This window comes from Sinohyriopsis cumingii, chromosome 9 (assembly GCF_028554795.1).
Source record: "Sinohyriopsis cumingii isolate HCF-2022 chromosome 9, ASM2855479v2, whole genome shotgun sequence".
Classification (NCBI taxonomy): Eukaryota; Metazoa; Mollusca; class Bivalvia; order Unionida; family Unionidae; genus Sinohyriopsis; species Sinohyriopsis cumingii.
The window spans coordinates 72,674,563-72,689,958 of NC_142969.1; the positions used below are offsets into that span (position 1 = coordinate 72,674,563).

A 15,396-nucleotide genomic window follows, 5' to 3' on the forward strand; every position below is an offset into this window, starting at 1 on the left:
CACCTATTTCTCTCACTGTCTCTCTCTTCCTGTATCTCTACATGTGTCTCTATGTCCGTCCATCCGTCCTTCTGTCTGTCTGTCCTCACTCTCTCTCTCTCTCTGTAAATTTTTTTATCTGTACATTCTGCGGACTAATTTTCCCTGGTTCCCTAATTCCTGGTCATTGTGTGTGAAGTTTTATCAACGCTTTAAACCATACTAATAACAACAAGATGTCCCAACTCGTCCACCCTTGCAATTTCCAATCAAAATTTACAACTACAGATTAAGATCGCCCATTAGAGATTAAAACAATTTATAGACAAAGAACTTCCTTCACCCCTTTCTGGCAAATAAAGCGTATAGCAGCCTTTACAAGCAAGTCTTCAGACATTATTCAATTTGGCAGCGAGAGATTGTCGCACCAGATGTTATTAAAAGTTAGGGTCATATGACGAGTAAGAGATCTCAGTAAAATTATATAATAGTTTGCTTTTGAAGGATCAAAATTCGTAGAAAGCAAGACAGATGAATGCTAACGCAAAACGTCCATACGCATTTGTAATTTTGGAAAAAAGGAACAGACTGGTTTAAAAAACAACCAATGAAAGAAAAAAACTTAAACATAACTGAATATCCCCCAAATAAAACAAAACAAACAACCATACCATGTTACAGAGATCTTTGACTTGACCCGCACTGACACACTAACCTATAATACTGTAATATGCAATGGGGTCTATCTCTTCACCAAGCTAGAAGTTCCTTGTTTTCCTCTATTTCCAAAGACTGATAGACAACAGTCGTTGTCAACTGGATGTTCTAATAACGAATCAAAACGATAAATAACTTTCCTTTTATCAGTCAATGACCACAAAGTATCCCAACTTCTAACCGGCTTCAAAATTTTACAGTTTCATGGTAACCCCACAACTTAATAGTTTCTCCCTGTCAGGATTCCGAAATATAGCGCCATTACTCAAAACCCAAATACAGGGAACTATTTCCTACTTGTTCCCCGGGTCAGTCGAACCACGTGTTTGAACCTGTATCATTCTACCATATGTACTATCATATCAACAATAAAAAACGCCTCAATATGACAGAACAATCCCGTATTAAAATTTCCATTTTACACTCACTATTACAAATAGTTCGCATGGAGATACACATTCAATCAATACATTTAGATTTAAATAGGAACTACTTGGTTCATGACCACTTATCCTGTTCTGACCAGAGCTCAGCTACGACAATAAACCATGCCATCAAGAAATCGCATACATATAGCACTCTGTGACGCTTGCCCCTAGAAATCGACTAATAACTCGGACTGATACATCTTTCCCCAAGAGCAACTTCGCATGATCAAACAAAAAAGTCATAAAAATCTAATAAAGCTATAAATTGGATACGTAAATACCAATGGCACATACCCTAAATTTATTACATGACAATATAATGAGTCGACGAATAATGCCTAGCGAAGATGGGGTTATTTATTCTGGCGCAGTGAAGAGGCTAATGAAAGAAAAGTATTAGCTACCTAAAGCTGAATGCTTTGTTGCCGATATCCGCGTGAATCCTTACCTAATCTGGCACAAGGCTAACATTAACTCCTTCTGACTTTATGCACTGGACCTACCGGGTAACATATATTTTGTCTGGCTGATCGGCCGTCCTGATGACCGAATTTGGATCGAATAGTGGAAATGTAAACGAAAGTATCTGAATTAAATACGTTCGAGTGTATATGTATTAGTAATTAAGTCAATATAAACGTTTTTTAGACATTTTTTCAAGATGTTAAAAGCAGAAAAAAAAAATGAACACGAATAATATCAGTATGATATGTTATATAAGTACTCATTGTGTTTACAAGCGCCAAAACGACCTTGCTTGGCAATGATGAGTCCTGTATTCATACTTAATTAGGCTGTAATAGCTATATCATAAATTACATAGTGGCATGATGGCACTCATTTGGCAATAACATATAACGGAACACATTCATATTTCAAACTCACTCTGTCCCTTTCTTAGTTATAATTATTTTTTATTTTTCTATTTAATTAAGAAAATAATTTAGCTACCTATTAACATTGTAAGTATAAATTGTTTCCTTTAACTTTTATTGTGTTTGTTTCTTATTTCTGAGACTCCATTTTATGTTCAACAATCTCTATAACCGATAGGATTTTGCATCTGGTTCTTATGAATAGGGAATAATTTCCGTCCAAACAGACCCAAAAGTGTGTCCATAGATGACATAAATTCACTTTTTACATTCACATTATCCTTGTTGACCAGTTGAAATGAAACGTCACAGATTAAAAAGTAGCCCATTTTTAGCACAGCGTGAGCAGGAAAGAGTTTGTTGACTAAAACAATTTACACAAATTTAGACTGTACAGCTAAAACGTACTTGTTATATATAAATGTATCTGGCAACCATACTTTCCTCGCTGGGATGCGAATGGAACGAATGCTGCTAAATACATCCGGGTCCCAGACTAGGTTCTCGTCAGTCCATGCCTGAAATGAAACAGTTGTATTTTAAACTTATGTTTAGGCTACGTTACTCAGGGTGTGGTCGTTTTTCAGCCCCTTTTGAAATTTTATTTGCACAGCAACTAAGCACATGAACAATTGTACAAAATGGTTTTAATGAAATTAAATATATACGTTTCACATGTACCGCCACCACTTCCTGATCTAGTATATAAATACGATATAAATGTGCAATTAGTCAATGATAATCCACAGAAGGAAAATTTTGAAATTCTAATAGAATTTACAATTTCTATCACAATCTTCAACAAGGAGTTCGTTGTAGTTCAACCAATCCCTGTAAGCGTCATACATTGTTATTATACTTGCTAACGTTGTAGTTCAAACAATCCCTGTAAGCGTCATACATTGTTATTCTACTAGCTAACGTTTTGGTTCAACCAATCCCTGTAAGCATCATACATTGTTATTCTACTTGCTAACGTTGTAGTTCAACCAATCCATGTAAGCGTCGTACATTGTTATTCTACTAGCTAATGTTTTAGTTTTACCAATCCCTGTAAGCATCATACATTGTTATTCTACTTGCTTAAGTTTTAGTTCAACCAATTCCTGTAAGCGTCACATACTTGCTAACGTTGTAGTTCAACCAATCCCTGTGAGCATCATACATTACTATTCTACTTGCTAACCGCTTTGGTTCTCAGATAAATGTCTATCAATCTGCTAATGACATACAGCTGTAAAGATGCACTCCGTTGTTTTCACAAAATTCCCTGAAGTATTAGCTGATATGTGTAACTGATGAGCTAGTTATAGATGCGTGTTACTATTTTGTTTAAGGAGGATTATCTATGTTGAAGTAGCCTGTTTTTACAGCAATATACTTATCGTCGTCGTCAGCCTTAATTTCCATTGAGTGATGAACTTAAGCTGCATTTGTTGGAAACAGCAAGGCCTTTAAAACTGCATGCAAACAAACCGGCAGCTTATTTTGAGCACCAGATATGACTAATATGTAATTGCCAGCTGTTCGGAGAAGCATCGCTATCGTTGATCGTGCTGATTTTGTCTTACTTATTTATTTCCAAAGGGAAAGAAAGCATGTGGACCCCAGTTTCCTCATTGTCCAAAATGGACCATTATACAAAAGCAAGAGACTGAGAGAAAAAAAAAACTGAATTACTACATTACTACACAGGATCATAATATGTAGCTTGCCCCCCCCCCCCGCATATATATATATATATATATATATATATATATATATATATATATATATATATATATATATATATATATATATATATATATATATACATACATACATACATACATACATACATTGAACCTGCAATGATACTCGTGTATATATATATATATATATATATATATATATATATATATATATATATATATATATATATATATATATATACACATACATACATACATACATACATACATTGAACCTGCAATGATACTCGTATAGATTTAGAGAGTGTTAATTAGGTGTAACAAAAAAAACAGTTTATTAAGAGGGCAAAGACAGAATATTTGTTTAAAGATACAACAAATACAAATCTAAACACCTTTGGATTGTAATATAGCGAATATGTCGTCATTTGAGACACAACCTAGAAGCACTTTCCTGAATAAATGAAGAGATACAAACGTGTTTGGTTTTTTTAAACCGACGCGGTTGATACAGAACATTGGTTAGACGATGAGCGAAAACAACAAAGACAATTATCTTCTTAACATTTGAAAGGATGCTAAACTGGAACACTCCTGTCCTGAATAGCAAATGTATTAAATAATAGCACTTTGAAGATTTATACCACGTGACTACCGGAAAATACTTATGACCGAAAAAAACATTACGGAGACAGATATCACGAATCGAGCATTTCGTTACATGTAAATGCCCGAGAATTTAGATCAATGTGCGCAAAAATGAAAGGAACAAATACGCTATTCTGGGGGAAAAAAAGCATGATGAAAACTCTAAAGTGGTCAGCATTCCTGCATAACCTGGTTGTTTCCGGTCCTTCCGAATTCAACGTTCGTGACAGAGCAGAGTCGGCGTATTCCTTTTACTATTCTCTTTCTCCAGCCTCTTTCGGGGCATCAGCCGAATATTTATTGTCTGTTCTCTTTCCCCGTTTATGGTGCATATAGAGACCTATTTCCCCCTTTTAGATAAGCATACAAGTACGCAATCTAAGCATTTGTAGAACTTTTTATTTATGTGATGGAACAATAATCCCCACTCATGCTACGCTAGATATCGCCTTACCGCAATTCGACATAAACTAAGGCTAATATTTGATACACAACTCTAGTACCCAAAAAATTAACATCTAGCTGTTAGTCGAATTCCTAACGGGACTATGATATAACATAGACCTTTTAATAACTTAGTAATACGACCTACTGTGAGCTACAAGTTAACATCTGAAATAAATGTCAGTGTGCAGGCGCCGAATTCTGGCTTAATAGTATTCACAACTCAGTTACACAAATAAATTATTGAAATTCACTTCTTGTCTTAAATACAATATTTTCTACGTAGCAATTCGTGTGCATAACATTTCCAGACATAACCAGATTCATGTTATTTAATACAGATGAATCCACACAATTCTCACAGTTAGTATTGAAATAATTAATCGATTTCCTAGGATACATGATTCCTAATAAATCAAATTTTGCGAGAATATTACTTAACACATTGAGAGTGATCTGGGAATTACAATCTCCTTATTTAGCTAAGCCAATTAAAATTAATTTTATCGAACCGCCAAAATTAACACGTCATTCAAAGTTAGAATAATTATCTCTATTCCGCCTTTATTAGTAGCTATTTATATAAAGTCTCATTTTATGATATCTATTTCCAATGGCACAAATTTGTCTGAAGATTATTTCAACCCTGCAACCCTGACATTTCTTTTCTGCTATTTGAACCCCAATTAACCTTGCCTCTCTATGTTTCTAACTGTTATCTAAATTGAAAATCAATCATGCCCCAGCGGAAGCATCAAATGCTTACGACAATGCTAATGTTTGCCTGTCACGTTTGCCGCGACACTATTCACTCAGCGATGTGGTGCCATCTTTCAAAATTAACTATGTTATACCCAACGATAGAATGTGTTAAATGTCCTTCTATCTTTTAATTTGCGTGCAAGTCATCTGATGGAAATCCCATATACGCCTATGAACTGTTAACAATGCGATTATTTTCTCATCTCGTACAATGTGAAATATGGACTTCATTCAGTCTGGCTGGTGCTTTTATCGTATGCTTTCTTAGCAACATGTATGCACCTGTTAAATTCAATACCAAGCGAAAAATAGAGATAGCTTTAAATACTGCAAAATCTTCCAAAATAATAATGTACCACTGTCTACCTATTACGTACCTATTCATCCAATTGAATTTTCACAGACTTGTAAAATCATGCAGAGATAAATGAATTAGTTAACTTTCTGTAGAACAAGATTCAAAGAAAATCAGAATTTCCAAACTTATTTCCAAATGCACACTTCGATACTCATTTTCTAATTGCCTTCCTAAAATTTTATTCACAGTGTTTCTTATGCGTCCAAGAAAAACTATGTATCATTCGTGTCTAAATCGCATGGAACAGCCACACAATTTATGTGACGCCAATCCATAAACGCAGAGACAGTTTTGGTTTGTTTCTTTGTTACTTTTACTAACAAATAATTACAAACGTTAAACGTCGGTATCAGCATTCTCTTTACATAACTTGTGGAGCCGTTTTCCTTATGGTATGATCAAAGTACATTGGTTTTCGATGGAAAGAATGAACGAAGGAAATTAATGGAAAAAGCACATGAAGAAAATAAATGATTTGGCCAACGCAAGAAACAAAAGAAAGAAAAAAAAAATGGAAACAATTCCTTTGACTACCTTGGCATTGCTAATGAGAGTGATGGATTATTATGCAATCGAAAGCGTGGAAATATGCAATTTCTTGCTGGAATCAACTGAGTCTGGCATAACAACATAAATAATCAGTACCAAGTCACGCATACCAATCTTGCGTTAATGTACCAAAAGCAATATATAAACGTTCTAAATTTCTTACGAATACTGGGTAACGAATGGTTGATGGAACCCAACAATGTTTGATTTCAGCGACCTGCCCAAAGTAGTTACATAAATAAATTTGAACCCAAGCAAGCTGCATAATTAAATTTGAAACCAAGCAATTTACATAATAAAATCTGAAACCAAGCAAGTTACATAATTAAATTGGAAACCAAGCAAGTTACATACATAACCTTTCCAACCAAGCAATTTGCGGGTGAAGGAACAGATCACACATATAATCAGATACAATCGCACGGTTTGCCTTACGATGTAATTGTAGTATATTTCTCTTTTCTATTTTTATGGGGAAGATAAAAGAAAATCAATATCAATTCCGTACGACCTAGAGAAAACAACCGTTGTTCATGCATTGGTTGCAAAGGTTTATTTTAAATAATTTGAAGTCTTTTCCATTACTCAACATCGATACAATTTCATTAACGCAAGATTATAAATTATCAACGGAAGAAAAGAAAACGTCAATATATCAGAAACATGTTTTGAAACAAACGATCGCAGTTCCATTTTAAAATATTAAATACGCAGCCCTAATTATCTTTTATTTGACTTTTATGCAGGTAGGCTGATTTATAGGTAAGGCAATTTTGTGACGCGCATAGGTAACAAAGATTTGAAAGTCAGGTCAAATGTTTTAATTGGTTTGTTATTTTAAAACGTGGAAAGATCTTTAATATAAATTCATTTGTTGTTATGAAGTAAAGCTTCAGTCATTTCACTGCTGGTTTAATGTAATTTTAATCGCTGATCAACACAAACAGCACACGACGTATTTATTGCTATGACTTGATTGAATGGATAGCTCGTACTTTCAAATCTGATATCAATCAAAGTTGACCATGACTGTTTGCAGCTGTTACTTTTAGGTTCGCATAGAAAATGCAATATCGCTGTGAACCAAGAAAGTAATCGATTAATGGTCGTAGCCACTGTTGCTAATGGAAGCTGTGTTATGTAATAATTGTTTCCGATCTAATGGAAACGACGAATTGGAAAGCTTAAAGGCTTTTGATTGCTAATGCACAGATTCTCTACGAAGGAAACCAATAAAACCCCAGATGAAAGGAAACCAATAAATACTATTACAAACTGCATTGTAGGTAATGGCAGTATTATTACATTTCTAAGCTTATGTGTCTAGACTGAGGCACAATGACCCATTGCATAACGAATACCATTTTTAATGAACAAAACCGTTTCCTAAGTGCGCAATAACTAAATGACTTCGATGATGTTTCGGTAACAAATACCGTATTTACTTAAGTGCAGTTAATAAAGAAGATTTACTATCTTCTAGCTTTTATCAAAGGTTGGAATGCGCAATGCTTAGTAAGAGAACTTCCAAGTACTTCAACACACATACTGTTGCAGAAATTCCATCTTTTATATATTCCACTAATTCCAATAAAGTAAGGACAACAAAGCACATTAGGAATGTATAGGCAGACACACAGAAAAACTGGAAACAGTTCTCTCTTCTAAATCGGTGGGAATGAAAGCGAATATAAATTATCCGATACTACACTGTTTAGCTCATTCACTGATAATATTCATGGTAACTATAGGTACATGAAGAATCACCACGCAATGCGATAGACTTAAATATATTACATTAAGGTTAAATGCTTGGGGATAAACCAGACCACAAAATTTAGCCATGCCAGTGCAGTATGAAATATAGGTCGTAGTGACCTACATCTAAGAGAGAGAGTAAACTAGTAATTACGATCTAACCCATCGCCAAAGCTAGCTGATTCCAGGTATAGCAGTAGTAATTTAGTTTGCGAAACATCCTACGTTTGCAAAAATCCGGAGCACAACCTAAACCTTAGAAGCAAAATGTGCAACAAAGGTAATTTCTATGTACAAATTTATCCCTCTTGCAATCTGATTAAAATCAGATCTCCGCTCTCCTAGGTGAACATCTGAAGACGACCGCTTAAGGATCATGTTCTTGTGACTTTTGAATCAAGCCAATGGAAAAGTATCTTTCAAATAACTGAAAGTGAATCAATTCGTTCGGTAGACATTCATGCTCTTCATTCACACTATTCAGTCTCCAAACGCGAAGATATAAGACTTCATCGGATTGGTTGATACAATTAGCGATTATAGTAATGAGTGTGTGTGTGTGATTTGAAATTTCAACGTAGCTTTAACAATTTTTCAGTCATATCGATACGACGGCTGCAGTTTGCAGCTTATCGTGATGTCTAGCACTGGGACATCATGCCGCAGACATGTAGCATGATGTCCCACCCAGTCACATTATACCAACATCAGGCCTAACAGTCCTAACACTAACCTCGTAATGCTGAGAGCCATGCGAGATAGCTGTTAGCACGACTTTTGTAAGTCTTTGCTAGACTCGGCCGGGGGATCTAACCCACGACCAACTGTATCCAAGGCGGACGCTCTAGCCACTATGCCACCGGAGCGGTTTTCGATTATGGTAATAACATAGGTTAGATGATATGATTCCCATTTAAAAAGGTGGTCTGGGACGTAGGGAGAAAGACGGGTTGAAATTCGGTGAGGGTGAACATATGTGCATGCCTTTTATCTGTGCCGATGGCAGGGGTGGGGATGGGGTGGTAGGGGGTAGTGTAATAGCTTACTAACAGAAAAATAGTTCTACTTCTTGGAGGTGAGACAAAAACTATTATTAATCATTGTTAATAGTTAGCCCTAATTTGAAAAACCTTCTGGCTATACAAAGTACATAAATTCATTGTTAATAATTAGCCCTAATTTGAAAAACCTTCTGGCTATACAAAGTACATAAATTCATACATTTGGAGAAATGTTGATACATCCTGTTATATGGTTTCTGGAAGAAGTTGCCCTTCGCCACCTGTCAACAGATGAGTAACATAAGCCAATACAACCCGACAAATAATGTCGCTGGTATGGAGCGAGTCAAAAGACAATGAGGAGGACACAGATGGCGTATCAAGCCATTCAGATTTGATGCCAGCACAAACGACCGATCTCACCCCCTATGAAAGAATCGACTTCAAACGTTATACAAAAGTTGCATTTACTTGTTTAATGAAATAAGCATGACATAAAATATATCCGTTTTATGGGTCATGCAGACGCTTGTTCATTAGTTCCTGTACGTGAGTTTGTTTACATTAGTAATACAAAAATCGTGTCAGTCAACCTCCGATACAACCGTATAAGATTTAATGGACTAAAGTGGAATCATCTGTAGCAAATGCGATATAGGTCTATCACCGAAGGTAACATGCTGCTGACGGCCTAAACATAAAACAAGAAAAACAAGTGTGGTATGAGGCCAAAAGGCAAAATTACCATATATAAAATACAAATTAAAATGCGTACCTTCAATGTAATATTAATTTTTTTCCTTGCAAATGGAAAGTTAAATATAAGGTGGGATTATCAAAAGTGTTTGTACATTGCACATTCCTGCGCTCTCCATTTTTTCCACCCACCCTCCTAAAATCAATGACACTAGGGTCTATCCCCAGAGATAAGGACACATCTAGGGGTTGCTATAGGTTGTTATATAAATTTTCATTATCATTCTGAATAAGCGTATATGTGACTTTAGAAAAGGGATCTCAGTAGTTTCTTTATTATGAGACAGTTAAATTTCTTAATTCATCTTTGTGCGTACAATAGATTAAGGGGGGGGGGGGGCATAATGGTGATATGAGTTCAGTTTAGATGTTGCCCAGCGGTCGAAACTTCTGCCCCTGAACACTACCCAGATTTTCCATTAAAACACCCATCTGGGATATATGGGGACCTTTCTATTCTTGGACATGACAGTTTCTATATAACAACCCAATACGCACGGGCTGGTTCAAATTGTAATACCTCTATGTACATTTAGAAAACCTTCCCTTCCAATAATAATACTCGGTTTGAAATCTCGTCATTGAACATTTGCAGGGGAAGTTACCAAACCTTATTCGCACACTTACGAATCGCGAAGGATTGCTCAGAAATGTAAGATGAACCTATTTCCCTTTGTTGTTTTTTTATATAAAAATACAAGCTTATTATAAATTAGAACTATATAATAATGGTGCCCAATGGCCTCTTTATATTGCCTGGATTTTAGGAGACACATGACAAGGAACTATAGCTTACTCTCTATGTCATCATCAACAAAATAATGTGAACAGTTCGACCTCGAGCCGCTAAAACTCAGTTACAAGAGTGAGTGAGTTGCGAAGCACAAACACAACTGCAGGTATTTAAGTTTACCCTTGTGTGTGAATATGTGATTTTTGTATACAGGCAAAGATTCCATCGAATCGATCCATCAAAGGATATATTGACAGTTGTTTAGTCATACTGGAAATCACATTTATATTGTCTCTAACTGGCGTAATTTGGGTGCGATTAGAGAGCCCCTTGTCTTCGGAATTTAGATAGTCTAAAGCATTAGACAATCACGTGATCTTATGGCGTCGTATTGAATTACTCTGCCCATATATATATCTCTCACTGTCTCATAGATTCAAGTTGAAAAATCAATAACATTTTCTTTCGTACAGTGTAACCTGTAGGCAGGAGCCTGGCTAACAAATTTCAACGCACACAACATTCAATTAAAAATCAATATACCATTATTTTCAAACTCTTATGTTGGATATTTCTACTTTAAATTTCTATTGTAATACATTTGATGTGAAAGCTGTTACAAATAACCAAACAGTTTTCCTACGATGCCATATGATCTTTTCACAAGAACAGTTGAACTGAAAGTGCAGTAAAAGACACGTGCTTGCTACGAGTGATCAAAAGGACATTAACAGGAGGTGCTTTTGAAAGCCTGTTATTTTTATTTCATTTATTCCATCTTATCCCACAGAAGGATTCAGAAGTAACAGTTAATTTCTCTCAGAGAAATTTGATAGATATGCAATTTAAAAAATGAAGAAAATTAAAGAAAAAAGAATCTATCAGAAGCTAATAGTAATTGCGTTTGATCGTTTTATTTTGTTCACGTGGTATCTCAATCAGAAGAAAGGTTAGGATACCAGTGAAAATGGAAGTGGGATCTTTAAAATAAGAATGGTAGGGGATCTCGTGGAAGGAGATGTTGCATCTCTATCAGAAGAAAGGTGGGGGTCCCCGTGAAAGGAGGTGAAACGTTAGGAAACTAGAAATCATATATTAAATGTTTAGTGTCTTACGAAACAATGACCGGATCAAACGTTGCGTTAATCTGATCTCATTTTAGGTTTCTCCAAAAACATGTGCATGTTATTTAATCTCATTAAAGTCATTTCTAAAAGCATTTGAATATAATCTAATCTCATTTTAGATTTATCAGCAGATGTATAACATCTCCATCTCATTAAAGCAATATATCTACTGTAATTGCCAGATTTGTCTTAAATTGCGCGACACAGGACATAACAGAACATTAAGCAAATAATGAGTGAAAAGGGTTATACTTTCTCAAAATATATCGATGTATTTTCTTCTCATTAATCAATTCATTGTGAGTTACAGAAAGTAGTGGTAAAAATGGTTTCATAAACTCTATATTAAATGGAATGTCATTTCGTCCGCTTTACATGCATAACATAAATCCAGCATAGCAGTATGCAAGATCAATAATTGTCCCACTGAGCTGTGAAATATAATATTGGTCTCTGCCTGCATCGTGCAAAAAGGAAGACTGAGATTGCTTTCTCACAATCATATAGCTATCAAATAATATCCTCACGACAGTACAACTCTCTATTTGACCCCAAATATATATATATTTTTTAGTGCCAAGATTAGCACTTTTTCCACAGTGTAAAAACGAAATATTAATAAACTAATAACAATAGAAACGAAATTGATTTGTGCATTTAATTTAACCTGTTTAGCATAGTATTGGGGGCGCTTAGTATATTATATGCACTAATAAGAAATTTTAAAAAAGCACAAAATAAAATTTGTAAACAATTTAAAAAAATAAATAAACTAAAATTGATTTGTACATCTAACTGAGCCGGTATAGGTAAGAACTTGAAGCGCTTAGTACATTATGCATACTAATCATTATAATGCATATGATGTTTACAAAAAAAAACCAAAAAAAAAAAAACCAACAATTTTTACAAACAGTTCACGAAATTTGACTCGTTAATCTAATTGATCCGGTTTAGCACAGTACACGAAGCGATTAGTAAATTATATCTAGTATAATACACACATACATACCTAACTAATTAATTTTAAAACCAGTGCAATAGGAAATACAGGTATTTTTATGGCCTTATACTGGACGGAAATCGAAAGACGTCATTTTGCTGTTGAGCGCGTGCAACCGGTTTTGTCAATCAAAATAAAAAGTATATTTTTTTTAAAGTAAAAGCGTTAAAAAAAATCATTGTATTTGTTCTTTCTTATAAACTATAGAGTACAAACTTTAAGGAAACTATTCTCTGAAATTTTCCACGTCTTTAACAGATTTATGATATCACTGTTTCCACCATATGTAGTGAAAATAAAACGGGCATTATCTCTTCTACATTAAGTTTAGAAGAGACCAAACCCTTATTTTATAGTCGGTGGTGTAATTGTCGTTAATATATATATATATATATATATATATATATATATATATATATATATATATATATATATATATATATATATATATATATATCTGTCATTTTCAGTACACACTTTATTACATACACTCTGAGAAGTGCCACACCATATTATCAAAAGTAAATCACAGTGACCTAGTTTTCCCGCCTCTTTCATCGTGCATAATCTATACGCAATGGTCATTTTTTTTTATAGGCACGGATGCCGCACAATCATTAAAATATATATGCCCGTGCTTTCTGAAGAATTCCATATCATCACATAAAAAAGTTGGTTGCCGTGTCTTTAATATACAAACCCTGATGATGTACACTTATTAATGAAGTCAAACTGGTGCACGTCAGCGTTAGTTTAACGACTACATGCAACAGGGTAAATGGGGAAGGGAGTTTTCATGCACTCCCTTTACCTAGATGGGTTATCAATGCAGATCACGTTGAAGATTTTTTTATTAAACTTTTTGTGCGCAAACAACATGTGAAAAAGGTTTTTGCTGTCTTCTTGCAGGTGTATGTCGTAATTACTATTGTAATACAGGTGTGTCGTGATTATTATTGTAATACAGGTGTGTCGTGATTATTATTGTAATACAGGTGTGTCCTGATAGGTGCTTTCGAGACTGCCAAATAACAAGATATCGTATTAGTTAAGATAGAAGCATTAAGAAAATGAAGACCTTTACACTTGCTAGGAGTTATAAAAAAATTCTGATGACAAACCAATAGTTTGAGGATCAAGCTACATGCTGGGTGTTTGTAGGAAAGAAGCGTTCAATACTTTATGGTCTGTATTTGAAATGGGAGTCATATCTTTTTAATCAATTGATTGTTTTCTCTTTATTCATTATATCTTTGTCAGCGTGTCAAAGACAGCTAACTACAAGTAAAGTTAGCATTGATAGCTTCATTTGGATGAATGACAATTGCCATGGAACTTCGAGTACCATAACGTACCTGATCGATAAAGACGTTGGTTGTCAAGACTTGATGTCGCTCGTCCTGAAAACAAAAAAATAAAGGAACTAATTAAATGTCAAGTACTCATTGTTCCTTACTAATACTAAATCCATTATTAAATCTCATATTCCAGTCCTCGACCGAATCAAAACAATCTCTTTTCAAGGAACAAACCTTTTTTGGTGCTAGCAGCAGATATATTTTGGTACAGTATTCCCAACCTTACAGTATTCATGCGCCACCGTTCGTTTCGAGAGTGGCAAATTTATATGGTTTTCGAACGACGCATATTGTTCCGTGCCAATTTCAAGAAATATGATTCTAAAGACCTGTGCATGATGGTATAAAATTAAGTCCAACTATGCAAACAACTAAAATAAAATGACTCGGCAGCATTTGTTAGAGCTTATTACCGAAGCATATTTGAGATAAGATTAGATAGATTAACATTATCTATTCCCTATGGTCAAACAAGCCTTTCTCCTTTCTTTTTAATTGTGTTATTGCACACACTATCTGAATATTACATATTACAAAACGTTTACTAGACCATGGAGTAAAATAATTAACATCGTCTGCGTAGATGCAAAATCTACATAATGAACTTTAGTCGTATAACTGAATAATACGGTACACATGTAATATCACTGAAAATAGACTTATTAACGAAAGCCGACCGCACCGCTACAGCAGCTGGTGGAGATTAAATATAGAACATATATTACTTTACTTTATTAATTGACGTTGACTACAGAAAAGAAATCCACCACCATTGTACTTAGACAGGTCATACTATCTGCGTTTATATCGTGTATTCCTCATCAATATTTTCTTTGTTTCCGCTGTGTCATTGTGTATTGTGTTACTCGACTACATCAGATTTTGTTATTGATTTTGTACCTGGGTTTCGTCCTAAGCAAGTAACGTTTGAATGACGTCACTACTGAGCCTGACTACTAATGACGGATGCAGTCAGCAGATACTCTCACGAATGATAAATAATTTGAAATAGATACTCAGGTAAATTCCAAGCAGGATGCAATACTCTAGATCTTAGTCGTATACTTTGCCATAAAACTCTTATAAATAGAAGAGAGAACTCCATCAACAATACCTGATGTAAGATTTTGCGATTTTAATCGATACACTGTAGAATACTATTTGATTCAGTCAGTACAAACCGGATTAGGATTACAAATCGGATTAGGA

At 34.7% G+C, this 15,396-nt stretch overlaps 1 protein-coding gene across 2 annotated transcripts in view; it reads right to left on the reverse strand.

The window, feature by feature from the left end:
- LOC149792017 (neuronal acetylcholine receptor subunit alpha-10-like) overlaps positions 1 to 15,396 on the reverse strand; it is a 51,978-nt gene that overhangs the window by 9,301 nt on the left and 27,281 nt on the right. For both annotated transcript variants that reach the window (XM_089970512.1, XM_089970511.1), the window contains 2 exons: positions 14,185 to 14,229; positions 2,408 to 2,517 (listed from right to left, as the gene is read on the reverse strand). In XM_089970512.1, coding sequence (XP_089826638.1) covers positions 2,408 to 2,517; positions 14,185 to 14,229 — 155 coding nt within the window. The remainder of the gene's footprint in view (positions 1 to 2,407; positions 2,518 to 14,184; positions 14,230 to 15,396) is intronic.